We start from the raw sequence: 24,974 nt of genomic DNA, 5'->3' as shown, positions 1-24,974 counted from the left end.
TCAGGGCGGCTGCCCGGTCCAAAGCTGGTGTGTGCAGCTGTGAAATGCTCATTCCTTGGTCAAATCAGCTGCCCTGGACAACCACCTTGGCATCAGGAATAGAGAGATTAGGAGCAGGTGGGGCCACTGGGTTTGAGAGGTCAGCAAGCTGGGGTTTGTCACGTTCTGGAGAGTTCTGGTGCCTGGCAAAGAATAGGCCACCACGTCTGACTTCTCCAGAGGAGGATGCATGGTATTTTGAACGTATCTGGGCACCCATTGGCACAGGGGAGGGGGCTGAGACCTCTTGGTCCTTGAGGTTTGAAAATCCAGGAGTTCTGCTCCATTTCAAGCGGCAAAGGGACAGGCACAGATGCTACAGGAGGCTGAGACGGAAGAGGGTCATTCCCCAGGGAGCGTGGCAGGGCTCAGTACACAGCGCAGGGTCTGGGGTGGCTCTAGGTGAGGGTATGGTGAGAAACGGCAAGACTCCGGGGCCAGAGACTTGAGGCCAGGGAAAGGGTGATGGGTGAGAACGGACCCCACAGGGAGCCAGAGGAAGGAAGTGGGAGTCAGGATCGTCCTCGTCCTTAGACCCGGCCATGCGCACACAGCTAACTGGTGGGGTTTGTAAGCCAACTCCCAGCTGGGACAAGTACACCAGCAGGGGTCCAGGGCATCTTTCCTGGGGGGAAGGGGATTCGGTTTGGGCACTGCATACATTCTGTGTCCTTTTCTCACGTGGGTCCTCTTAGCTCCTTGGCAAAAGTCAAGGGTGTCATGTAGAGGTATTAAGGAGGATACACAAAGTGACCATGACGTCTTCAGAAGAGGGAAGAGGCCCACGCGTATCTATTTGGTCCCCTCACATGGACACCGTGCCCTTTTCTTCTGGGCCTCCTTGGGATCTCCTTCCTCCCAAATCGGCCCCCCAAGCTGATGTTATGTGTCATGGGGCCACCTCGCCACTCACTCCAAAGTGGTCTTACGAAAGCAGGAGCAGGACACAGGGACAGATGTGGGGTAGAGTCCCAATTTGCCTGACAGCCATGTGACTCTGGGCAAGTCACTTACACAGGCCGAGCCTCAGTCTCCTCACCCATACAGTGTGGGTATTTTGACAGGCCGGATGAGGCAACAGGGCTGGTCTGCCACTTAGGGGGTGCTCACTCATGTTCAGGGAGTCAGACAAACAGCGCCCCCGGCCACTCACTCTATTTATACTCGGATGCCAGGTTTATTTTTAGAAAAAAAAAAAAAAAGAGCAAAGTTTATTGAAATTTCAAGCTACATTTGAAAAATCAAAATCCAAATCCTGGAGACGTAACATCAGGATAAGGTGTCGGAAAGTGGAAAGTGTTCACTGCCGCAGAACCCCCCTCCCTCGACACAAGCTCCCTGAGCACATCACCCAGGCACCAGTTGGGTCAAAACCATCCCCTGGTCCATGCCTTGTCCCCAAGGGGACGCTAGCAAGCCAATCCTTCAGTTCACTCTAGAGTTTTCCACAAACGTTAAAGAATAAAAGTTTTCTCATGACAATGCGAAGGCCCTGGCTGGTCTTCTCTCAACCCCATTCTGTGTAGTCAGCACCAGTGGATGGTGGGTTTGGCTTTCGAGAGGGGACCTCCCGCGTCTTCAGGGGACAGATAGGGCAAAGGCTGTCCCCTCCTGTGTCTTCTGGGGACAGATGGGGCGAGGGCTGAAGCAGCGAGGCATCTGTGGCCGCATTCAGAGGCCGGCCCCCTCCCCACCTCTACTCTGTAGTCTTACGTAACATAAAGGACAAACCGGACCAACTTGGTAAATAAATGAACACAGTCAAAGGATTAGCCTGAAGGGATAAGGGACCAATTGATACCCCAAAGCCGGTTAGGCCCTTCAGCACACAAGTGTGTGTGTGTGTACGTATACATCGCTACACTAAGATAGAGATCTAGCCCTATGGGTTTATATACGCATGTATGGCTATATAGAAAAACTATGCCAACACTAACCAAACAGAACTTTGTAAGCGGTCATCCCAAAGCCGTAATCCCACACTGGGCTGTGCACAAAGCCATGCATTAGACCATATTAACCAACAGAAGGCTGACTTGGCTCAATCTCTCCTATCTGTGGCCCTGCCCTGGCCAGGCAGGGGAGAAGAGAGAGGTTGCCTCTGCTCAAAACACAAGTGGCTTCTTCATAGGAACAGTCGTTGTCAGGTGAAGCTGCTGAAGATGTCCATGGAAATGAAAAACAAAAAGCAACAACAACAAAAACAGACCCCTTATGCTTTCTGGAGTAAACTGGCGTCACATCTCACACTACATTTCTCCTTTGCCAGTTGCAGCTAAGTTGCCCAGGCCCTGGGAGCCCCCAGGGCACGGTGGCAGGAGAGGCTCACTGGCGGGGGGTGACGAGGCCCCATGCAACTCAGCCTCCAGAGACCTGCTCTTTGTCAGGGGTCTGTCACTGGAGTGGACCCAGGTGGCCATGTCCTCAGGACATCTCTTGGCACCAGCTATGCTAGGTGTAAAGTTCTCCACGTGAGATGACGCTTGGGGAACCAAAAACAAACTGGAAAGAACTAGGTAGAACAAGTTTAGTGGCTCTGCCCACCCTAAGGACAGAGCCACTTACACCGCAGAACCACCGGGGGCCTCAGGCGCCTGCGGGGTGTCGGGAACTGGCTCCTCGGGGCTCAGACGAGACTGGAACTTCTCCAGCTGCTCTGGGCTCGCCAGGGTCTTCAAGAGGGTGTTCTCACGCTCCAGCTGGGAGTTCTTCTCCACCAGCTCTCGGATCTGCTCCTTCAGGATCTCCACCTCCTCTCTGACTGCGTACATCAGATGATTCTTCACGAGATCCTGCCATGGGGAGGGAATCACAACAAAACCGTCCACTAGCCGTCACAGGCCCTCTGTGGCACCATCACCTGGCCATCTGGGTGTCCCCTGGGCCACTGCACCCCAGCCTCCCCTCAGCATGCTGGTCCCCTGAAGCGCTTCGGCCGCCCCCAGGAGAACTGCACAACTGAGCCATGCCTGAGCTGGAAGCCCAGCTTTGAGCTGCACAGGATCCCCTTCTGCAAGTTTCTAGGGACTTCCAAAGCTGGCCTCTTAGAGGAGGCCTCTGTAGGCTGGCTGCTGGTGGTCGGCTCTAGCCCCACTGCCACCTAAGGTCCTGTCGCCAGTACATTACGCAGGGCGGACCTGCGGGCCACCGCATCGTCTGTCCGCTGTGCACCTCTTCCCAGGAGAGCCGAACTGCCTCTTCGGGGTGACCCAGCACACAGAGCTGGGGTGGCACCTGCAGTGCAGTCGGGTGCAACAGGATGCTGGCCCCGGGGGAAGGTGCCAGGACGGGCACATCTGCTCTGGATTTGAGGACCGTGCCAGGGGCAGGGAGCTGTGTCCCTGGAGAAGCAGTTACTAAGGGCTGGATGCCCCAAGCCCCTGCAGCCCTGTAGGCTGCTCGGTGGAGTCTGACCTCTACCTGGTGAGGAGAGGGAGAAGGGGTGGGGTGCTTTGCTTCCTGTTTCCTCCTGACTCCTGACCCCAGCCCCGCTCTGCAGAGGCACTGCAGTGCGCTTGCATCCAATGAGCTCTGGCCCACGCCAAATGCGGGCTGCAGACAAAATGCAAGTGTCTCAGCTCCCTGCCCTGCGCCCGCCTGGGGCGAGCGGGAGCCTGCAGCAAACACCAGGAGGAAGAGAGGAAACAGTCCACCAAGGGCAGACTGCAAATGCCCTAAAAAGGTGGCCCTCTGACGGGGGCTACCTAGGGCCTCCAAGGAGAGGGGAAGCAGGCTGTTGCCTTCCTCAGGCTCTTGGCAAACGGCTTTTGCACCCCCCCCCCAGTCCTGCCCCAAGTTACATAAGCAGCAGCTAGGTCCGGGGATGGGGATGACGCAGGGATGCCACTCACCATGGCCTGCTCGATCTTGTTGTCTATGGCCACCACGCTGGCTCCAGAGGCACTGCCGAGACAAAAAGCAAAGCGACCGCGTTACCCACTTGGTTCCACTCTGAGCACCTGGCAGCTGTGACCAAAGTCCTCCAACTGCCCCGGTTCTTCCTCTCTCCCGCCTCCCTGGCCCGGAGTCCCGTGTACTTTGTCCCCCAGGACCCCGGGGGAAGCGGCACCTCTCCAACCGGGCTGGCTCCCCGCCGCAGCCGCCCAGAGCTCCGCATGGAGCCGCGCGCGGGTCCCGGAGCGCACGGGCCAACGGGGCCTGCTGGGCCGGCCGGAGCGACAGGCAAACAATGGGGGCGCGCGGCGCAGGGAGGCCCCCCCAATCCCCGCTGGCGGCCCATCCCGGCGCCGGCCCAGAATGGTCCCAGGCGGACCTACCGCACCCCGAAGCTAGCTAGGAATTCCTTCTCGGCTCGGAAGCTTCCGGCCTGCTCCCTGGCAGCGCAAGGCGCGCGGCCAGCCCCCTGCCCAGCCCCGCCCCGCCGCCCCTTTGCCTGCTGCTGCCTCTGCCCTGGGCTGCGGCAGCTTCTTCTCAAGGCGCAGCGGCCGCAGGGACGCTCCGACGGCGGCTCCCAGCGCGGCAGTGACCCCCCCCCCCCCCGCCTCCCCTCCCCCCGCCCCTTCCCAGGATGCTGCACCGCAGGGAACGGGGATCGGCGGCGCACGGCTCGCTAGGAGATCCCGCTCGCAGCCCAGCCCCCGCCGGCGCCTCGGCTCCGGGGGAGCCGTGGCCAGTGGTTTACCTGTTATCCAGCTTAACGGAAACCACATCCCCTCCAAGCAGGGAAGAGAAGAAGGAGATGTTGAAATTGTGCAGCTGATAGACCGCCACCTCCATGGGGGTCTGATACATTTCGGCATTCATGGCTCGGGCGGCTGCGGAGCTCTGGCGGGGCTGGGCGGGTTGGGCGGCTGCCGGCTGCGGGCGCGCTGCACGGGGCTGGGCTCTGCAAGGCGAGCCTGGGGGCTACGTGGGGGGCGAAGGCTGCCGATCGGACCCGAAGGCAGGCAGACTCTTCAGAGTTGAAAGGAAGTGACTCCAGGAGTGTCACCTAGTGTGTCACAAACTCCACAGCCGCCAGTCCAACCCAGACTCGGAGATATTTCGGAGCCTGCTTCTTTATATAGGAGGAGCCGGCTGCGTCACATGGCGTCAGGGGCCATGCAAATGAGTCCTGTACCGGGCTTTGCGGTCCAGTTAAACCACATCCCCTCCCTGAACCGTAGGCTAGGACTGTAAACAGTTCAGCACTTTCCTGTGCCAACTGGCATCTCCAAAGAGGGCTCTGGAGATTGGTAAAAACCAAACTGGAACGGATTCTTCCAGAAGTAAGTACGGGTGCCCTAACCAGAGCAAAGAGCGTTCAGTAAAGAGTAAAACTCTTCTTCAGGTGTCAGCCGGCATATCCCTCATGGCTTTGCAATGCCAACTGCACACCACACGCCCTGGATACCCACCCGCACCGTCGGGAGGCTCACCTACTTCCCGCCGCCTGCCTTCTCAGCCTTCTCTTCTGCAAACATACTTTGTCTCCTGCATGTCCCATCACCCAGCCAGCTGGCCCGCTGGTGTGCCCCCAAACCCAGAAACTATGCACTGACCCCCTCCTTTGGATGTACCCTTCTGTATGCTGACACATGCATAGATCTGTGACATGGCCGGGACAAGAGAGTGTCCCAAGAACTCAGATGAGTGGGAAACATGTACAAGGGGGAAGCTGGGGGCCAGGTGGGAGACAGAAGAGGTGGGGGGGCAGCAGGGAATGAGGGCTGGAATGACCACAAGACACCAACCCCCTTTCCTTTAGTCTCCACACCCTACTCTGCAGAGAAAATACATTGAAGATTATCCTGAATTTCATGTCCGTATTGTTAAAAACAAGATCTTGTCACTTTCCTATACAGAGCAAATGAAAACAAAACTACAAAACAAGGCCACTTACAAATCATCCCAGGAAAACATTTCCTTGGTGAAGGGTCCAGCCATTGGTAGGGTTAAGAGGCTACTTCTGGAGCACACCGATTCCGGGTTACAAGGAAAATGAGGTGATTGTGGCCTACTCAGAGCTACGTATGTTTCCATCAAAATACATTTTACTTCTTTTCAGCCTGGAGCTTAAAAAATAAAAGGGGGCAGAGGCTTGAGGTGCTTTGCTCCTACTCGGTCCTAAGTGAGGCCACCTGGTGGACAGAGGCGGCATTACAGCCAGAGGGAGCAGCGCAGCCTGAAGAAGGAACAGGTGATGATGCAACCGCAAGTATTATTTACACCAACTCAGGGCCATAAGGAGAACATTGGGTTCCACCACACATACAATAGTCTGGATGAAGCTAGGGCCAGTGCCCATGAATCAGTCTATGATTCAGGCTGTGGTCCAAAGAAATACCCTCATGCAATCATGCTACTGGAAAAGTACTAGGACCTCTTATCAGCAAAGAAGGTAATTATTATTTGCCTCAGGATATTTCTCCTAACCAGGTGCCTGGCACCGACACCCTGGCCGAGGCCCCAGTTAGGCCCAGTCTTAAGGCCTTGCTTTTCTCCAGGCCGCCGGTGCACTTATGCCAAGGATCAGCCCATATGGGCCACCATGATGCAGGGCTCCCACTGGGTCGCACAGGTGGTAACAAATGCACAGGGCCAGTCTCTGGGCAAAGCCAAGAAAACTTATCTCAGCAGCCCAGGCTGGTGTTTTTCTTCACCCTCGGTGAGGTAGGAGACCCTCCCAATCTCAGGATATTATGTTGCCTTTGGGTCACAAGCTTTCCCAACAAGGTGTTTATTTGCACACAGCTGTGTGTAGTAGGCAGAACAAAGGGCAGACTCTATTTATAGGTCATCGAGAACATTAGCTGAGGAAAAAAAAAAAAGGTTTCTTAAATCAGCAGCTTAATTGATACTGGAATTCCCTGATAAAGTAATCTGCCCTCTGTGCCACACAGAGCTTTCTTGGCCCCGGGAAGAGTCTCTCAGACTTGCCACTGGCTAGTAAATCTGTCTTAAACTAACTCTTGCTCCCCACCCCCAAGATTCCAAGGGAGATGATGAAAAGAAAAAGAGGGAGATGAATAAGCTGGGTTGGTGGAAGAAAAACCACCCCCCAAGGAGACAAGGCATAGGACAAGTCGTAGCTCCTTCCAGGGGGACTCCCTTATATGGAGGCAGAGGCAGAGAAATCAAGGTAGTTTGGGAAGGAAAAGGAAAAGAAGTAAAGTTTGCAAGCAAGGCTGTGTTTGAATTGTAACTTAATGATACTTCAATTCCAAATAAGTGTAGCACCTGGGTGGCTTGGTCGGTTAAACTTGTGACTCTTGGTTTCAGCTCAGGTCATGATCCCAGGGTCGTGAGACTGAGCTCCATGTTGAGCCCCACAGGCTCCACCGCACTAAGTGCAGAGTCTGCTGGAGCTTCTCTCCCTCCCCCTCTGTCCCTACCACCCATTCATGCATGCACACATTCTCTCTAAAAATAAATAAATAATTTTTTCTAAAACAAAGCTGAGTTTAAGAGCCACTGACAGTCATGGCTACCAGTAAGTGAGCGTCAGCTATAGGCCAGACATTTGTGCCAGCCACAACACAAAGCCTGTGGTGTAGGCACTGTCACCATCATTTTACAGATGAAGAAACCAAGGGTCTGAGAGGCTACCTTGCCCAAGAAAGCACAGCTAATACATTATAGAGCTGGGACTCCAATCCAGAGACCAAGTTTGTTCCTACCACACTCAGTAGTGGGGTTAGGGGTTAGGCATGTTGAGTAAGTAAATTAATGCGGGGGGGGGGGGGGCGGGGTTGAAGGTGCCAGAAAGGTGGTGAGGAGGAAGCAAGGATGAAGGGCAGGACAAGTGGTCCAGAGGGCGGCTCTAAGTTGGGTCAGCACAGCCAGCTTTTCTGACACTCATGGCAGGGGACAGCAGCATCAGGGACCAGAAGCATATCCAAAGTGTCCGAGTGAACCTTATAGGAGGGCTGGGCTCGCCCACATCATTTCAAAAGGCAGCCCCACAGTCCTCAAAGAAAGCTCGCTCTGTCTAGGAAATAGGAGCTATTAATCCAACCGGGTGGCTCCCACAATGGAAATATATAGCCCTGGGGTAGACGAGATCCCAAATAAGGGAAGTAGTCTGAGAATAATAATCATAGTCCAGTCAAACCTCTTGTTCCTAGGGCCCCACTAACTGGTATCCTTAACCCCCGCCCCCCGCCCCTGGCACCTCGCGTATTCCTGCTGTGCTCAGCATTTAGGAGAATGAAGCAACCGCAAGAAAACAAGCTCCTTTCGGGGATGTAGTTTTAAAAAACAGCTTCGGCAAGGGATGTCCCAGGTTCAGCCCACACTCAGTCGATCTCTCATTCCCTCTACACGTCAAGTTTGCCAGCTGCCAGCAAAGTGAGACATGATCACCTTGAGGCCTTAGGATCCACCATTAGCAAAGGAAATGATGGCTGGATCCCAGAGCTCGCTAAGGCAAGACAATGCACCTAGAAGTCCCTGAAGAGGGATTTTTCAGACAAGGGCTGGGAGGAGGGGGAGAGAGGAAGGAGGAGGAGGAATCTGAAAGGTTTTCTGCTTAACCCCTGGCACACTAGAAAATTCCTCTGCCCAGAAAATCTGCGCCAAACCTTGCAGCAAGCAAGTGCAAGTTAGTGCTGTACAAGATATCTATGTTCTGATCTAACTTTTCTGAGTGAAGTGCGGATCCACGGGGCTCTCTGTGTCCCTATGTCTTGTGGAGGTGAGCCCCATGCAGGAAACAGTGGGCTAGGGATTCGACAGCCTAGCAACCCTGTGTGAATGCATCCTGATTCCCTCTCTTCCACCCTACACCCAACATCCTGGGCTGGACCCAGAGCCAGCCTAGTGACAGCACCCGAGGCTGACAAGCCAGGTCCTTCGCTGGCCCTCAGGTCTGGCCCTCCGGCCATGGGATGCTGCAATGAAACAGACATGGCCACCCCACCCTCTCTCAGGGGCGACCTTCTAGATGCAGGGTGGCCATCATGAGGACAGGGCCACCTTCCTCCGTTTTAAGAGGACCTGGACACGGACTTGTTTGAGCTGGAAGAAGTGTCTCAGCATTCTTACAGGTCTGGTCTGTTCCCGCTCAAAAAGCCAGACTCTCTAAGACAAGAGTGCTTCCTACTCGGGGTTCCCACGGGACGGCGGGACAGAGACTGGGCAGTCTGGGTGGGCCCGATCTCAGCACCCCGCTGAGAGGTGGGGAGCAGACTAGGGGTGGGTGCGTGCGGTAGGGCGGGGGGGGGGGGGGGGCGGTGAGGGGGAACATCTCACTTCCCTTTTTGTCACACTTGAAGCATTGTGTACCACGCAGCCCAAAGGAAACTCTTTATAGGCAAGTCTTCCTTATTTTCTATGGGGCATGTTCCGCCCAAAGATTTTGCCGACGTTGCCAGCGAAACACAGGGTCTTGTGTCAGGAGAAGCGGAAAAAGACACGGTGTGAGAGGTGCAGGACAAGCCACAAAGCAAACACAGGGGTAGGAGCTGGAAAAGGACATCAGAAAGGATATTAAGCACTGGAGCGTTAGCACAGTTAATGGGACGGCTGAAAACAGCCTCCCCACTGACTCCTCCACCCCGGCCCCCTTCCGGCTGAAGCTCTGTCTACCTCTAATTACTTACTTGTCCCTTTTTCTGAAGAGGCTGGGGGAATAAGGAGGCTGAAATGCCATCGCTTAATTTGTCCTTGCTTCTGTCTTATCTTCTCTCTTCCCCTCTGGTTCCCCTCCAGTGTGGAAGACCAGAGACAGGAAGGCCGCTGCCTCTTACATCGTTACTCTGGCTTCATGGAAAATCCCCAAAGTCCAGAAGGAGGGAAGCAAGAAGGAAAGACGGTGACAGAGAAAGTGCCTTGTCCTCTGTGGGTCATGTGAACTGCCCCGCATGGCCAAGGCCCAGAACCCCCGACTCTGGGGGGCAGGAAAACGGGGAGGAGGATGTGGACACAGATGCGGAAGGCGATGGTGGGAGGGACCCCAAGGAGAACCCCCGTGGAGAAGGCCGCTGTCTTGGAGAAGCAGCTCCAACAACCGATTTGGGCCAAACCCTGACACCAAATGACGACAGGAGCAATGAATCGTGCCTTTCAGCTCTCTCGCCGACAGGGTCCCATGTGAGCTTCACAAACAATCTCCGAGTGACGCGAGGGATGACAGGCAGAACCAAACCCCATTCTGACAGGGCAGTCCGTCCCCTCCCCCTCATTCGGAGAGGTTCAAAAGTGCTCTTGTCCCAACCATCTTTGTCACCCCAGCTTTGGTGGCGAACCGTGAAGGGGAGGGCGTTTGTCCTGGTGTCTCAGCGAGACTGAAAGTCTTGGCAACATGACCCATGAATGCTGTTTAGTTCAGTGACTCTTAAATCTCATGAACCTTGTGTCAGTATTTATACTCGTCTCCCTTCACTTTATGCCTTGCAACTGGGCAAGTTCACCTCTAGACTTTTTCCAAGCTCTTTTCTCATTTTCCACCCTCCACACTTACCCAGCTCCTGGCCAGAAATAGATATTCCTGAGGAAGAGACTGCAAAATTCAGCTCGGTGAATGGGATCGCCTCCTCCTCCTCCTGCCTCTCTACATTGTCCTGATCATTCAAGTTGGTTCAACTCGATTCAGTTCAAGATTGACTGAATGCCTATTCAAAGTGCAAGGCCTGTATCAGGGAAACTGAACCAAGCAAACAAACCAACTGGTAGTACAAGTCAAAAATTGTGCTTCCTTCCAGAATATTCTGGAAGGAATAGTCAGGGTTTGGTCTCAGCGAAGTATTTGCTTCAGGGGGAAAAAGCCCAGGGCTCGGGGAGGGAGGAGGGGAATGGTAGCTCGGGGTTCGGGATGGTGGCACCCCTGCCACCCCTGGGCATCCCTTCATTTCTCAGAACTGGCTCTGCTTTTTATCTCCCCACCCTGGCCTTTGGCCCATGCTCATCTCGATGGGGATAACAGAGAAGCCACAAAGCTTGAAGTTTCTATGGAGTTCTGTGGGACTGGAGACTCCTCTGGCATTGTGGCCCACAGGCAGTCTCCCTCTGATCCTCTTCCTGAAAGCTCAGGGTTTGTGAACTGAGGGGTTTGTAAACCTTGTTTGTAAACAAAGCATAGATCTTCACTCTCTGAGAGGGATGTCCATGTTTCGGGTTGGGGTCACCTCTACCTGCCAACCTCTCGGCCTTCCTTCCTTGGCTGGCTCCTCCTGGTCTTAACCTTCGTTCCACTTCACCCTCCCAGACCTGCACCATCTTCAGGCAGGCCAACGGCCTCCCCTGGCCCAAGAACGGTCTTGTTCCCACCCTCTGGGAATCCCAGCCCACGGCAGCAGCCTGCCCAGGGGCAGGGAAAGCACGCCGCAAGAACATGGCCACTCTTCCTGTTTGCACCAGCCCTCCACCAGCCCAGCTGAGCCAGGGAGAACTGGCAGGGCCTCCCCCCATCCCTTCTGCTCTGTGCAGCAGCCCCAAGAGCTAAAATTCCAAGCCATTTTTTCCCCTGGCAGTTGCCAGGGTTACTTCGAGTGGTATGTGAAGGACTTGGGGCTATTGGCAATGCTTAGAAGACAAGAACCAGGAGGATCTTGTTGGGGCCGGGGGGCCAGCAGACAAGAGGCCCATGAAGAGGCCAAGGTGGAGCACCCGGCTCCACTGTGGGCCCTGCTAGAGAATGGGTGACCTTTGTAGTGATACAGGTTTCCTGGGGAACAACAGGGCAATAATAATGCCAGCCTCTTTAGGCGCTTGGGCTCATTATAAGCCTCCCTGGCCTCTCGAATTGTATGCCCCAGGCCCTCGCTTACCTCACAGCAGAGCTATTCACCAAGGGCTCACTTGAGGTAGCTCCTTGATCCTCTGTGGTGGGCCCCTCTGACTGGTGAAGAGGGGCTCTGCTGATTGCAAAGGGCCTCCCGCTCTCCAGCCACCTCCCACCCCCATCCCGGAGCTTCCTGGGTGGAAAGAAGGCAGCCTAGCCGGGGTGAGGGCAGGGGCGGGAGGACACGGGGGACACACTACCGGGCCGAAGAGAAAAGAAGAGACACAAGGCAAGCTCCTCCCTGGGCAGCCTCCCCCGCCACCACCCCCAGCCACGGGAACAGTGTCAGGGAACTCAGAGGATTCTTGGGAGCATCCAGGAAAGTCTCCTGGCCTGGTCTGAGAGTCGCTGACAAGGAATACACATACCTCCTCGGGAGGAAAGAGAAGCACAGGCGCACACACACATGTATGCAAACTCTCTCAGCTTCTCACCATGTCCCATTCACAGAGACAGGCGGGAGCAGAGCATCTCGCCTATCCTGCTCTCTCACTGTTGCCAGCTTCTTCCTGACCAGAAAGAAGTAGAAAGGCAACAGGACAGGCCAAGATGGCAAGGCAGGACGCGCTAGACCAAGCCAGAGGATAAAAGACATAGCCCTGGTTCTCTCCGCCATCCAGAGCAGGCCATACAAGAGGCAGGTATCACAGGTCGGGGGTGGGGGACGAGCTCCAGCCTCACACTGCACACCAGGAACAACAAGCCCTAGTGCCGCTGGGCCCACGGGTTTCATAGATGTCAATCACACATGAAAATAAAAGAGAAATAAAAAAATCAAGCACTACGTGTACACAAGCATATGAACGCCTAAGAAATGGCTCTCCTGGGCTCCCCAGGAGGGCAGTTTTAACTAGAGCCAGCCCCATCCTAGATGCCTTGTAGGACTGGCTACCCGAGAAGTGGGGATTTGAAGGGCACTGAGAAAAAGTCCTCTCAGTACAAGCTATTTGCCTGGCCGGACTACTGTAGTGCCTACAAACGTCACCGTCCTAGTTAGACTCCCGAGTTTTCTAACGATCATCCCGGGACCTCTTTATAATTTGAAGAATTAGGAACGCTTTTTCCCCCTCCATGCCAAAGTCCTAGGAAAAGGCCACTGTCTGCCACTATCACTAACACTCAAGGAGGAACTCAATTTTCATATTACTTTCAACAGAGTGGTCAGTGGTCAGACCAGCACCAGAAGGCCAGTGGGCACACAGCAGGGAGACCTTGCTAGTGGGTTTCAGAGGGAAAGAAATGGGTCCCCATGAGGTTCTCAATATCAGGATCACCTGGGGCAGCTTGTGAAGAATCCGGATGTCCCGGGCTCCAGCCCTGGAATACCCAGTGGGAAGCTGTATGGCGTGGGGAGGGTGTTTTCAGATGGGTTGAAAGCAGCTCTTCTGTCCCTGGTCCCTGGAACTGCTTTTGGGAACCACTGGCCTAAAGGTAACAGCTAAGACAGGGTCTACCCAAAGAGTCCCCATAGTGTCAGGGTCACCAAGACCTACTTTGGGTGATACACCGCGATGGGGTTCGGCATATTCCAGGCCGCGTGTCTGTTGGCCTTTCACTCCTGAAAACTTTATCAGAACACAGATGAGGGCTGTTAGGCTAACCCGAACGTGCTCTGATTTGTAAATCAGTCTCTGGCAAATTCTGTCTGTGAGGGGGACCAGATTGCTTCTGAGTCCCTTCACGGCTATTGGTGGGAACTGTGAGCCTCAGAGGCTGGGGGTGTGGAGGGTGGGCATCCCAGGGCCGGGAGAAGAACCTCGGGGAGAGGGAGAAAAGAAGGAAGGGCTGATGTTTGTCCAACAGCACAGTTCGGTCAATTAGCCCAGCCCTGCCTCCCTTCTACAAAAGCCAGCTCTCTGCCTGCCTTGTGGTTGTCACCACTAGGTCAAATGTGGGTCCATTCGTTCCCAGGTTGGCTGGAGGAGTGTGACTCATCGCCCCCGTCAGGAGCCTGCTGGGGCTGACTGCAGAGTCACCGGGATCTCTGCAAACATGCTCATCCCCACCCTGATCCCAACCTCAGCTCCCCTGCCCCTGCTGTCCTCACCCCTCCTATGGCTTTCGGGCTCCTCCCTGGCAAGAAGGCTGCCCCCACTGCCCGCTGACTCCCCTCTCCCAAGGGAGGGCAGAAGGGGAATTCGATGCTCTCTGCAGCACGCATCCGGCCTGTGTTTTGGTATTTTATTTTATTTTTATGTTTCATTTACACTGCCTGCTAGGTTTGGGGCTTAAATAAACAAAGGCCTGGACTTCCTGGTCCCGGTCAGCAACGGAATGACCCTTTTAACCTCTTCTCTTGCTCCTTGAGATGGGCAGGGCAGGGGGGTGGGGTTGGAAGAGAAAGATATTTTGGGTCCAAAGCCTGGAAATGCTTAGTGCCAGTTTAAAACACCACCCCCACCCCGGCCCTTCTCGACAACATGAATGTTTAGTGCCGAAGCCACCTTACCAAGTACAGACTTGTTTTTAAAGGCCACGGCAGCAATGTTAAGGGTAGAGCACAAAAATGGAAAATTCAGATTTGATTTTCCATTTTCCAAAATTCAAAATTGATTTTTTGGGGAAAAAATAATCTACCTTTGGACATCTCTGTCCCACCAAGCCAAGACAGAAGGGCCCAGGTCTTTGAGGGCGGAGCCCGTGGACTGGGCAGAGCGCGGCGGGCCTGCCTGAGGAAAGGTTCCCTGCCAAAGCTCATACACCTTAAAAAATAAGAGGAACACTGGCCCCTATGTCCTGGGATAGAGCTCTCACAGCAAAGTAACGAATCCTGGTCAACAGTTCTGACATCCTGTTATTTGCTAAAACTAATAATACTGTGAAGTTTGTTGACAGACTTGCAGAAGAGCTAAAGTAAATATGGAAACTGAGGAATGGCCAAGTATAGACGGTTACTAATTCAGCAGCTAAGAAGGGAGTTTTGCAGATGGTCCTTGGGCATCTTGGGGCACTGGGGCCCAAAGACGGTTGGGAGATAATCTGGAGGCATCGGTGACGTCACCGGGTGATTTCTTTCCAATAGTAGGCTGCTGCGATAATGGGCTTGGCCCATGGAGCTGGCTCCTGCGCGCTTAGATGGAGAATAATGGTAAGAATTGAGAGGGACTGCCCTAGTGCACATGCCAGGGTAGGTGCTCCTTGAGAAACATAGCTTTAGCACCCATTTGAAATGAACTTGGTCAAGCAGGAAGAAACATCAGGAGGCCAGAGCTTTTTCCACCTGGGCCACTAGCCAGCTGGCAGAGTTCTCAGGAGGCTCTAACCCCGTCCCCTGAGCCCTGCTGCCAGCTCCTTATTCATGAAATGGGAATGATGCTTCCCTTCCTAACATATATGCCACACAAGGTGGCTATGTGGACAGACATCCCAAAGTCTGGAAACAGAGAAAATATCATCGTATTACTTTTTGCAGACTGATGATGTTTTGACTACAATATGTACATATACTTGCTGTGGTTCCAGACTTGGTGGACATCCTGTAGGTGGCACAGCTGTGTTCTTTGGGAAGTAAGGAGGGCCATGTGAATGTGACATGCTCCATGATGAGTAAGGGTCCCGGTCCCCAAACACTGCTGGCACAATGGCTCACTGGGTGAGCAGCCCTATCAATGCTATTTCCAAGTCTGGCATTTCGAACTTTTTGTTTGGTTTCAAGTTTTGTTTCCACAGTGTCACAAGTCACTGGTACTACTTATGGGGATGGGGATAGCGTGAGGGACTGATGTGAAAGCAGAATCAACACTTAAATTCAGCCTCTTGGGGCACCTGAGGGGCTCAGTCTGTTAAACATCTGCCTTTGGCTGGGGCCATGATTCCAGTGTCCTGGGATCGAGTTCCACATCAGGCTCCCTGTTCAGTAGGGAGCCTGCTTCTCCCTCTGCCTCTCCCCTATCCCCCGCTCATGCACTCTCTCTCTCTCTCTCTCTCACTCTCTTTCTATCTCAAACAAATAAATAAAATATTAAAAAAAATTCATTCTCTTGAAGGTCTTCTGCCATCTGCCCTCGTACTCAGGATGTGTAACTTGCAGAACGTTCTGGCCTCGAGGGCCTCTTTGATGGCACAAGCACAGTTAGTAATCAGCAGGGCCTCTAGTCTTTCAAGCAGGACTGAAAGCACAGCCAGATAAGATCATGACCGGAAGTGGGCAATGCACAAGTTCCCCAGTGAGCATGGATTGGCTTCCTAGACTAGAATATGAGCTCTGCGGGTATAGGGGCTTATCTTATTCACCACTGTACCCCCATAGTCTGGACCCGTGCCTGCCACACAGTCTCAATATGGCAAATATGTGCTTAATAAATAAGTAAAAGGTTTGGGCAAGGGTTAGAACTTTGCTAACAGGGAGGAAGGGGAACCCTCTTGCATTGTTGGTGGGAATGCAAATGGGAGCAGCCACTCTGGAAAACAGTATGGAGGTTCCTCCAAAAGTTAAAAATAGAACTACCCTACGAGTCACCAATTGCACTACTAGGATACAAATGTAGTGATCCGAAGGGGCACTTGCATCCGAATGTTTATAAGCAGCAATGTCCACAAGAGCCAAACCGTGGAAAGAAATGAGATGTCCATCAACAGATGAATGGATAAAGAAGATGTGGTATATATACAAGGGAATACTATGCAGCCATCAAAAAATGAAATCTTGCATTTGCAACGACATGGATGGAACTACAGGATATTATGCTAAGTGAAATAAGTCAATTAGAGGATGACAATTATCATATGATCTCACTGATGCATAGAATTTAAGAAACAAAACAGGATCATAGGGGAAGAGAGGAAAAAATACAACAAGATAAAGTCAGAGAGGGGGACAAACCATAAGAGACTCTTAACCTCAGGAAAAAAACGAGGGTTGATGGAGGGAAGGGGAGTGGAGGGATTGGGTAACAGGGTGATGGACATTAAGGAGGGAGTGTGATGTAATGAGCGCACGGTATTTTATAAGACTGATGAATCACTGACCTCTACCTCTGAAACCAGTAATACACTATCTGTTAATTAACTGAATTTAAATTTAAAAATTAAAAAAAAAGAACTTTGATAATGGCCCCTGTGGGGAAGAACTGTAAGGACAAATTCACGAATTTGCCTTCTGTTAACACTTGAATTTGGGGACAATCACTGAGAATCATTCTGCAGTTAAAAACATGAAAAGACTAGTGAAAATCAAACATACTTGGGAGACCCAACGCAAACACAATTTAATTGAGTAAGTGGCCACTAATGACCTGGAACCAAGGCTCGACCTCTTCAATAAGAGGGATAATTCACCCGTGTGTGTGCTCCTGGTTCTCCAATAACGCTGGGCCTTTGGTCTGTTTCATCTTTAGCTGGAGGGGCTGGGTCGGCTAGGAAGAGGGCACCCACAGGGAGCAGTGGAGGGTGATGAAGCCTGGGAGCAGGGCAGCCAGGTCTCAGTTGGCAGCAACATCAAAGAGGGATTTGGGGCTAGCAGGCCTGATTCTGAGCAAGTGACAGGCATAAAACTGGAACACTGTGTGTGTGTGTGTGTGTGGGGGAGACCAAAAAACCCCCAAAACCCATCCTGACCAAAAACATCCCGATACCCATCAAGATAAAGCAAATTCTCACTGTTCGTGTCACCACGGAGTGTGAAGGGTTGAGGATCCCTGTTAAAATGAAAAGTCTCCCTCAGAAGAAGAACTGTTCAGTTTTTCTCAGGGCAGGAACACGATGGCCTGCCTAGCATGGTCCAGATAGTGGGGGGCTCCTGGGAGACCTACCCCAGGATGGCTCAGTAGAGACAGGTGGGGTGATGCCTAGGCAGGGCCTTGGGTTCTCAGTGGGGAACAGGCAAATGTGCCCACGTATTCCTGGGCTTGCTGTTAAGTGACCAAAGTGCCTGAGCGGGCAGCTCTAAGAGCAGCAGAGTTTAGGAGATGGTTTTCTCCTGCTCTTCTCGGGAACCAGTTCTCACGAAGCTGTGAGGAGCAGGGCTCGCGGGGGACATTTATCTTCAGTGCTCCCATCCTGGGGATCTCATTGGCTTGCTCAGCAAAGCAGCCTCCCTGGGCCTACCCTCCTCACGTTCGACTTACTCATTTATAAGTTGGCAGAGGTGACAAATGGACTCCCAGGAAGGCCCTGTGGCCACTAAGGGGTTGCTGGGTTCCCCCTCCCCTGGACTCATTTCTTTTTACCGAGGGCCTCCCATTAACCCAGAGGAATGAGTCCAGCAGGGGATGAGCCAGGCAGAAAGGCAAGTTGCTGGGGGAGCTCTCCTGGGTCATTTTCCACCACTGTCTGCTAGCTCTGGTGGCAGGCACAGCCCTCACACCAGGGCTCTCCAGGGCAGCCCTCGCCCCTCAGGACACCTCCTTCTTGCTCTTGTAAAAGCCTGGCAAAACCTTAGCCCTGCAACCCCGCTCTAGCGTGACCAGGTGATGGCCAACTGCCTCACACCAGGCAAAGCCGGGCCCACGGGAGGGAGGCCGGGGAGTGGGGCCAGGCAGCCCCCTACCACCCCCCGTGGCCTTGTTGTGAGGCGCTGACAGCTGGGAGAGGACCTGAAACCAGTTAGCCCAGGGCTCCCAGCCAGCAATGTATTTTCATCTTGTTTTGACTGGGACTGTCCTCCCCTGTGTAAACACGTCCATGTCAGGGGGAAGAAAATGTAGAACGGCTTAAAATAGGTGGGTGGAATGCATCCCACCCATGAATCACCAGCGCGGGGAATGCCCTGCAGGTGGGCCTCGCTTTAAGCAAACCTGACATGGGAAAGCCTTGACTCAACAAGGGGGGGCAGCGATGGACAGCTGTTAGGTCTTGACCTATCACCGGGAGATCTCAAAGCCACATCTGGTACAAATAAAAACTACAGTAGCTCCCGTGTACTGATAGCTTCGCAAGGCTCTGTGCGAAGAGCATTATACATACATTAGCCTTTGGAACCTTGTCAACAGTTGGGATCCTTGATAGGAGGGGACAGGTATCATATTATCATTAGGCCCATTCTGTGGATGAAGAAACAGAGGCCCAGGGATGTTCCATAACTTGCCCAGGGTCACCCAGCTAGTAAGCGGCAGAGGCCAATGTGAACCCCTGGTGTGTGATTCTAAAATTTCAGGCCCTCTCGAGCTAGGCATTTTGCTTTGTTTTGAGATTTTCAGGCTGAGCTGCCTTCTAGGCATGAAATATTCCTTCCCAGTGAACCCTCTGCATCACAGCTGCAGGGGAACTGGAAACCTTATCGGGGTCAGGATGGGGAGCCCTAGGGTGGGCGCTGGTCCTTTCCACGGGTTAAAGGATCCCCACTGCAGTCCCCTGGGGAGGGTATTACCCTCCTCCCCCAGGATGTCAGGATGGGAGAGATGTGCCTTTCAACTCAGGGACTGGCAGACTGTTTAAGGGCAACCGCTTGACTGGTCTCAGGGAAGGCCCCTCAGAAACTGCGACAAAGTCCAAATTGTTCAGACACCCGGCTGGGGAAGGGACAAAAGACTCAGTATAATCTAGTACAAGGAAAGAGCAAATGTAAACATGTATTTTGAAACAAAATGTCATGGATCATGCTGTCCATGCAAGGCTGGCCCCCAGGGCCCAACTGTGAAGTAGGAGTCTGCCTCCAGAAACTTCCCACTTCCTTTTTCAGGTACCTTCTTCCTCCTGCCTGTCCCCTCAGGCGACCTATGCCCTCCCACTGCTGGGATTTTTGTGGGGCCCATTACTACCATCTGGGGTGCCCTGCCCTCCCTAGCAGTGCCCACTTTAAGGGAGACTCTCAGTCTCCCTCCCCCAAATCCAATGTACCTGGTTTGGGGACCAATCCTAGAGGACAAATCAGAGAAATGTATTTGTGTCAATGGCAAGTAATGGCCTAACAGGTTTCCCTCAGCCAGATCACAGGGGCTTTAACCCACAGATTTTGGTAAGTAGTATTTTAGGCATGGGTGTGGTGTGAGGGCGGGGGGAGAGCAAGCTCTGGGGGGAGATGACCGTGGGAAGGGGGAGATTGTTTTTCAGGGCTCTTCAAATCTTGCCACATGCTACTCTGACTATAGGTAAGGTTGGCTCTACAGAGAAGGATAAATACCATGTCTTTAAACTCATGCTGTATTCCTTCCAGAACATGGTGGAGAGAGCACTGGAATAGTAATCAGGAGACCTGGGTTCTGGCCCGGTTTTGCCCCTGGCTACCAGAACAACCTTGGAAAAGTCCTGTAACCATTCAGGGCCCCAGTTTCCCCACACATAAAATGAGAGGATCGGGGCTGCAAATTGATACTTACTCCGGTGCTTATTTGGTGAATGATACCCCTATTTAGACTGGGAGCTCCATGAAACCATATGCCAATGGTCTGTAACAGTGTCTGGCCCGTAGTAATGCTCAACAAGTGCAGTGATGGAAGGAAGGAAGGAAGGAAGAAACGAACGAACGAACAAACTGAATGAATGAATGGCAAAAGTGCCTTCTGAGGTTGCTGCCAGTTCAAATAGTCCCTCAGCCTCGACCTCAACAGATGCAGCTATGCCTCTGGGTGGAGAGGCCCAGGCCAAAGGCTGGGTGAAGCCTTCAGGCCCTCGTGCTCCCGACCATGGGGTGCAGGGGCAGCCTCTGGGACCATAGGTAGCAGGCAAGAGCTTCCCTGAGGCTGAGGAAGCCGAGGAGGCCTCCAGGATGCTGGATGGGAGGGCCGTAAGGGCTATAGGAAGGGCAGGGTCGGTCAGGAGGAGTTAGGAGAGTAACTTTTACACAGTTTTCTGTAAAACGGGAAGCTGTGATAACAGAGACCTGTTGGGTGTCTGGGCTGAGGTAGGAAAAGTGCCGAGTTGCATGGTGACTCAAGGTCAGGAGCTGGAATGGGGCCCGGAGCTCTCAGGCCTCCGCTCACCCCCATGGGACTGCCCCTGGCTCCAGGCCAGGTCCCTGAATAGCTCCCCCCACAACCCGCCCCTCCACAATTCCAGCTTCTGAAGCCAACCTGCTTCCTTGTCCAGCTGCCTGCTGCCCTTCCCCTCCCTCAGGGCCACATGGAATCCTCCCCCAGCCTCCCTCCAAGGACTCCAAGTCACCCATCAGAGCTTTCAGAGGCCCACTTCTGGGCAGACCTGCCTCCCCTTCTCAAGGTTGCAAGCATTCAGGCTCTGACGCAACTCCTCCCCTTACGCAAAAAGGGGAGCTTTGCCAGCATAGCCTTCCCTCCCCTCCCTTCCGAACATACCCCCTGCTTCCACCCCTCCACTCCATGACCAGGGCCCTCTCCCAGCAACACTCAGGCATAATTCAGAGGCATTGAGATTTTCTCCTATGGCCCCACCCTGTCCTCCAGCACCCTTCACATTTTAACAGGGGCCATAGTTTCAATTCAACAGAATGAATCGTTAAGAGTGACATTTCAGGTACTAGCGAGCAGAGTTGAGAGGTATTTATGGGGCAGGGGGCCCTTCCCAGAATTCCTGAGATAATGCTAAGGAGGTGGTTACCTCCATACTCAGCTCTGAATGCTCATCAGGCCAATTTTGGCCTTGCTTTCCTAAGGAGTTGGGAGACGGAAGTTCTGGTTCCATCACTGCTGTTAAAACTGTCTGTGTGACCTTGGGCAAGTCGGGTAATCTCTCTTGATTCTTGGTTTCTTCATCTGTCAAATGGGAGTCATGACCCCATGCCCTACCCTCCTTGCCAAAGCTGTTATGAAAATGAAAGGGGGGGGGAGAGAGAAAGAGTATGAGGAGGGAAAGAGAAAGAGAGTGAGCTTTTTAAATGGCAAGGTCCTGGATAAATATCAGGAATTATTATGTCTCCCTTCGGCTGTGCTGGAAGGACCCATACAGGTTGCACGGTAGTGCCCTCCTTACAAAAAAACGCCTCCTTACAAAAAAACTCCGGCACCTTTCCTCTCTCCTGTCCTATGTCTCCTCCAGGCTTTGGCCCTTAGCCAGGGCTGGTCTCCTGTGCACCTCCACTCTGCTTTGAGAACATCTCCTGCCCTGCCCCTGTCCCCTTCACCACCCATCATGTTATCCACGGGCCTTTGTTTACCATCCAAGAGTCTCTAGCCATTCTCCCTCCCTCTCCGGTCATGGTCATGGCCATTGGTGTGCCGAATGACCGCTCTTTCAGCCCTGACCTCAGGCCATCCCCATCAAAAGCTTTGAGGAGGATGAACTCAGGGTTGGGGGGTTGGGGGTGATAGTGATTGAACTTGACAGTTTGCTACAGGGGGCGAACACAGTGCAGAACATCCAGCATCTGCTCAAGAAACAAACCATTGTTCGGTTCCATGTGTGTTGGGCAGGGGGCGGGGGGAGATTTGGGGGTGGAGCCTGCTCTGGGACCCCTGAAATCTTGCAGTTAGGCAACTGTCTCTGCTCCACCTGTAGTTTGCCAGGCTCTGCCCACCTGCTCTTCCCGCCCACCTTCCCCTTCAATTCTCAACCCTGACCATGGCCTGGGCTCTTTTATCACCAGGGCCTGCACACTTGAATGTGTTCTTGGGCCTCCCTGGCCTCATGCCACAGAGCTTCTCTGGTGACCCCACCTTTCTCCCAGGGACAAGAGGCTGGGAGCGGTTTGGGGCACCCTCTGAATTCCCCAGCATAAGCAATCCGCTCCCTCTGAAGGACCTCACCCATGAGTCTCTTTACTTGAGAAAATCTGGGTTTCTCTTCCCAGGATGAGGGGCCCCAGAGCCTTTCCTAGAGCCTAGAGAGTGACGCCCACCACAGATGTAGTAGCTCTGCTCCTGTACTTGGCCATAGCAGTCCCCTGGGCTAGAATGTCCCTCGGTCTGGCAAATACCAGAAAGGAGGTTTCTCCCCAGGTTGTGGGGGCAAAGCCCTCGCTTTCCCCCTAAATTCTCCCTCAGGGCTTCATTTCAACCCACCCTTCCCCAAAAGAGGAAATCAGCAGCAAAAGGTGACCTTGCCAGGCCTTGCCAGGGACTGAATGCAGGCCCGCAAGGCATGGCTTCATTCTGTTGGCCCTCGACACCCGCCTCCCTCCCTCGGTCTGCTGCTGGGCCCCTGGCATTGGAAGGCAAGTCCGGGGGAGGTGGGACTCTCTGGAGGCCACTGAGAAGGCTGGTCCTATAGCAAGGATGGTGGGGGGGGGGGCGTCTCAAAGGCCCAAAGGTGAAGCAGCTGAAGCAGGGCAGGCCTCTGAGGTAAGCGAAGGAAGAGGGGAGTCCCCCAGAGCAGAGTCCCCAGAGCAGAGTCGAGGTCTTTGGTGGCAGTGGGAGACCAGTAAGAAAGATCACGAATCCTCACATTTGTTAAACCAATGATGGAAAGAATAATGATGTTAATAGGTACTGCTTATTGAGAGTTTATTATGTACCAGGCACTGTGCCAAGCACATTTCATGCATTATTTCATTTATTTCTTGCTATGTGTTTTTTTGTTTTTGTTTTTGTTTTTGTTTTTTTTTAAGCAGATGACACAGAGGGAATAGCAGCTCAGAGAGGTTTTGACCAGCTCGGTGTCACACACCTAGAGCTGGGATCTAAGGATCTCGTTGACTTTGGAACCCACACTCTCTACCCCTGAGCCAGCACTCACTGCTCCTGCCCCAAGCCTGGGCCTGCTGGGCAAAGGGCCCACCAGGTACTCTCCAGTGTGGTTGGGCTTCCCAACGCCCTGAGATTCTCGGTTTCCTGGAACTGGCTTTTCTTCACCCCACTTTTTCCTCTCCAAGAAACTAATAATTTCAAGCAGGGATTCATTTGAGAGCATCCAATGGATGGGACAGGGGCCACACAAGAGGACAGTGTTCTGAATCCGGAAAGAGACCATCTTGTGCTCTGGGCTCTGCCAAGAAACAAACTGTCACATGGCCCCAGGCAGGTTGAATCCTCTTTTAGGCTCCTAGTTTCCATACCTGCTCAGACTTTATCTCTGTTGCCAGGCAGAGATCAGTCATGCGTAAAATCTAAAGGGTATCAAATTCTTCGGGATGGGCCCCTAACCGCCCTGTCCTCCATGGAAGAAGTCCTGCTGGTTTGAAAGTGTTCCAATTCCCCCACTGTCCACCTGGGGCTTACCCTGTGGTACCCTGAACATGGGTTCCGGAGCCACTCATACCTCCATGCCAGGAGATGGCTCCTTCCCCACCAAGCCCTCTTTACCTGAACATACATCAGCATCCCTTCCTATCACTACCTTGAGATGACCTTGACTTGCCTTTTCCTCCTCTTCTTCCTCTCCTTCCCACCCACCCCCACTACTGCTCTGGAAACTCCATCCTTCTTTCCTCCTGGCAAATACATCTGATACACACCAGCTGGCTTCCTCCTTGAATGCACAATCCTCCCCTTTGGCCTACTTGGCATCTTCTGGACTCTTTTTGTTGTGTTTTGTTTTCTTACATATTCAGAGAGATGGAAGGAGCCTTGAGGACCAGTTAGTTCCATTCCCACTTTTATGGGGGAGGACTGTGAAATTTGGATAGAGCAAATGACTTGCCCAGGGTGATACAGCTAGGTAAGAGGCAGAGCCAATAATTCATCTGTCTGATTTGGGGGCCACTACTCCCACTCTCCTTGTCCTTTAGGTAAGGCCTTGGCCCACTAGCCCACCAACCACCACTTCCCTGTCCATCTCTAAATGTCACACCACTCCTGATTGCTTTCCATGTGTATATCTAGGTTTCCCAACAGAAAAGTAGTCTAGAGGGGCAGGAAGCCAACTAATTCCTCGTACTTGAATGAGGGACAAAGCAGGGAAATGACCTGCCTAAGGCATACAGCTCATTAGTGGTAGACCTAGGACCAGGATCTGGGCCTCCTAGTCTCCACTCAGGGCCATTTCTAGACATCATAATGCACCTCCGTTGCTCTCCCACTTCCCCCCTTCTGGCTGCTACTGAAATGTTTCATTCTTTTTTTTTTTTTTAAAGATTTATTTATTTATTTATTTATTTGACAGAGAGAGATCACAAGTAGGCAGAGAGGCAGGCAGAGAGAGAGAGAGAGGAGGAAGCAAGCTCCCTGCTGAGCAGAGAGCCCGATGCGGGACTCGATCCCAGGACCCTGAGATCATGACCTGAGCTGAAGGCAGCGGCTTAACCCACTGAGCCACCCAGGCGCCCGAAATGTTTCATTCTTGCCTCTTCCTCTCTTATCTCCTCCTCTTTCCCAACCTCAGCCTTTTTCACAAACCTGCAGGATTTCAGAGCCAGAAGGGACCTCGGGGATCATTTGGTTCCACCCATCACTTAACAGAGGAGAGGACTAACAACAGAAGATGGGAA

General features: G+C 53.1%; 1 protein-coding gene across 6 annotated transcripts in view; it reads right to left on the bottom strand.

Moving 5' to 3' along the window:
• Nucleotides 1-1,219: 1,219 nt before the first annotated feature.
• TSC22D3 (TSC22 domain family member 3) overlaps nt 1,220-24,974 on the bottom strand; it is a 62,513-nt gene continuing 38,758 nt past the window's right edge. For 4 of the 6 annotated variants that reach the window (XM_059386069.1, XM_059386064.1, XM_059386063.1 and 1 more), the window contains 2 exons: nt 3,891-3,942; nt 1,220-2,831 (listed from right to left, as the gene is read on the bottom strand). In XM_059386069.1, the coding sequence (XP_059242052.1) occupies nt 2,601-2,831; nt 3,891-3,942 (283 nt within the window). In that variant the 3' untranslated portion in view covers nt 1,220-2,600. Of the gene's footprint in view, nt 2,832-3,890; nt 3,943-4,681; nt 5,057-9,581; nt 9,671-24,974 lie in introns of those variants that run through there. The other 2 variants (XM_059386068.1, XM_059386067.1) reach the window with 2 other exon arrangements.

The sequence above is a fragment of the Mustela nigripes genome, chromosome X, assembly GCF_022355385.1.
Source record: "Mustela nigripes isolate SB6536 chromosome X, MUSNIG.SB6536, whole genome shotgun sequence".
Classification (NCBI taxonomy): domain Eukaryota; kingdom Metazoa; phylum Chordata; class Mammalia; order Carnivora; family Mustelidae; genus Mustela; species Mustela nigripes.
The sequence above is the reverse complement of the archived record's forward strand: the minus strand, read 5'-3'. Positions and strand labels throughout refer to the sequence as shown.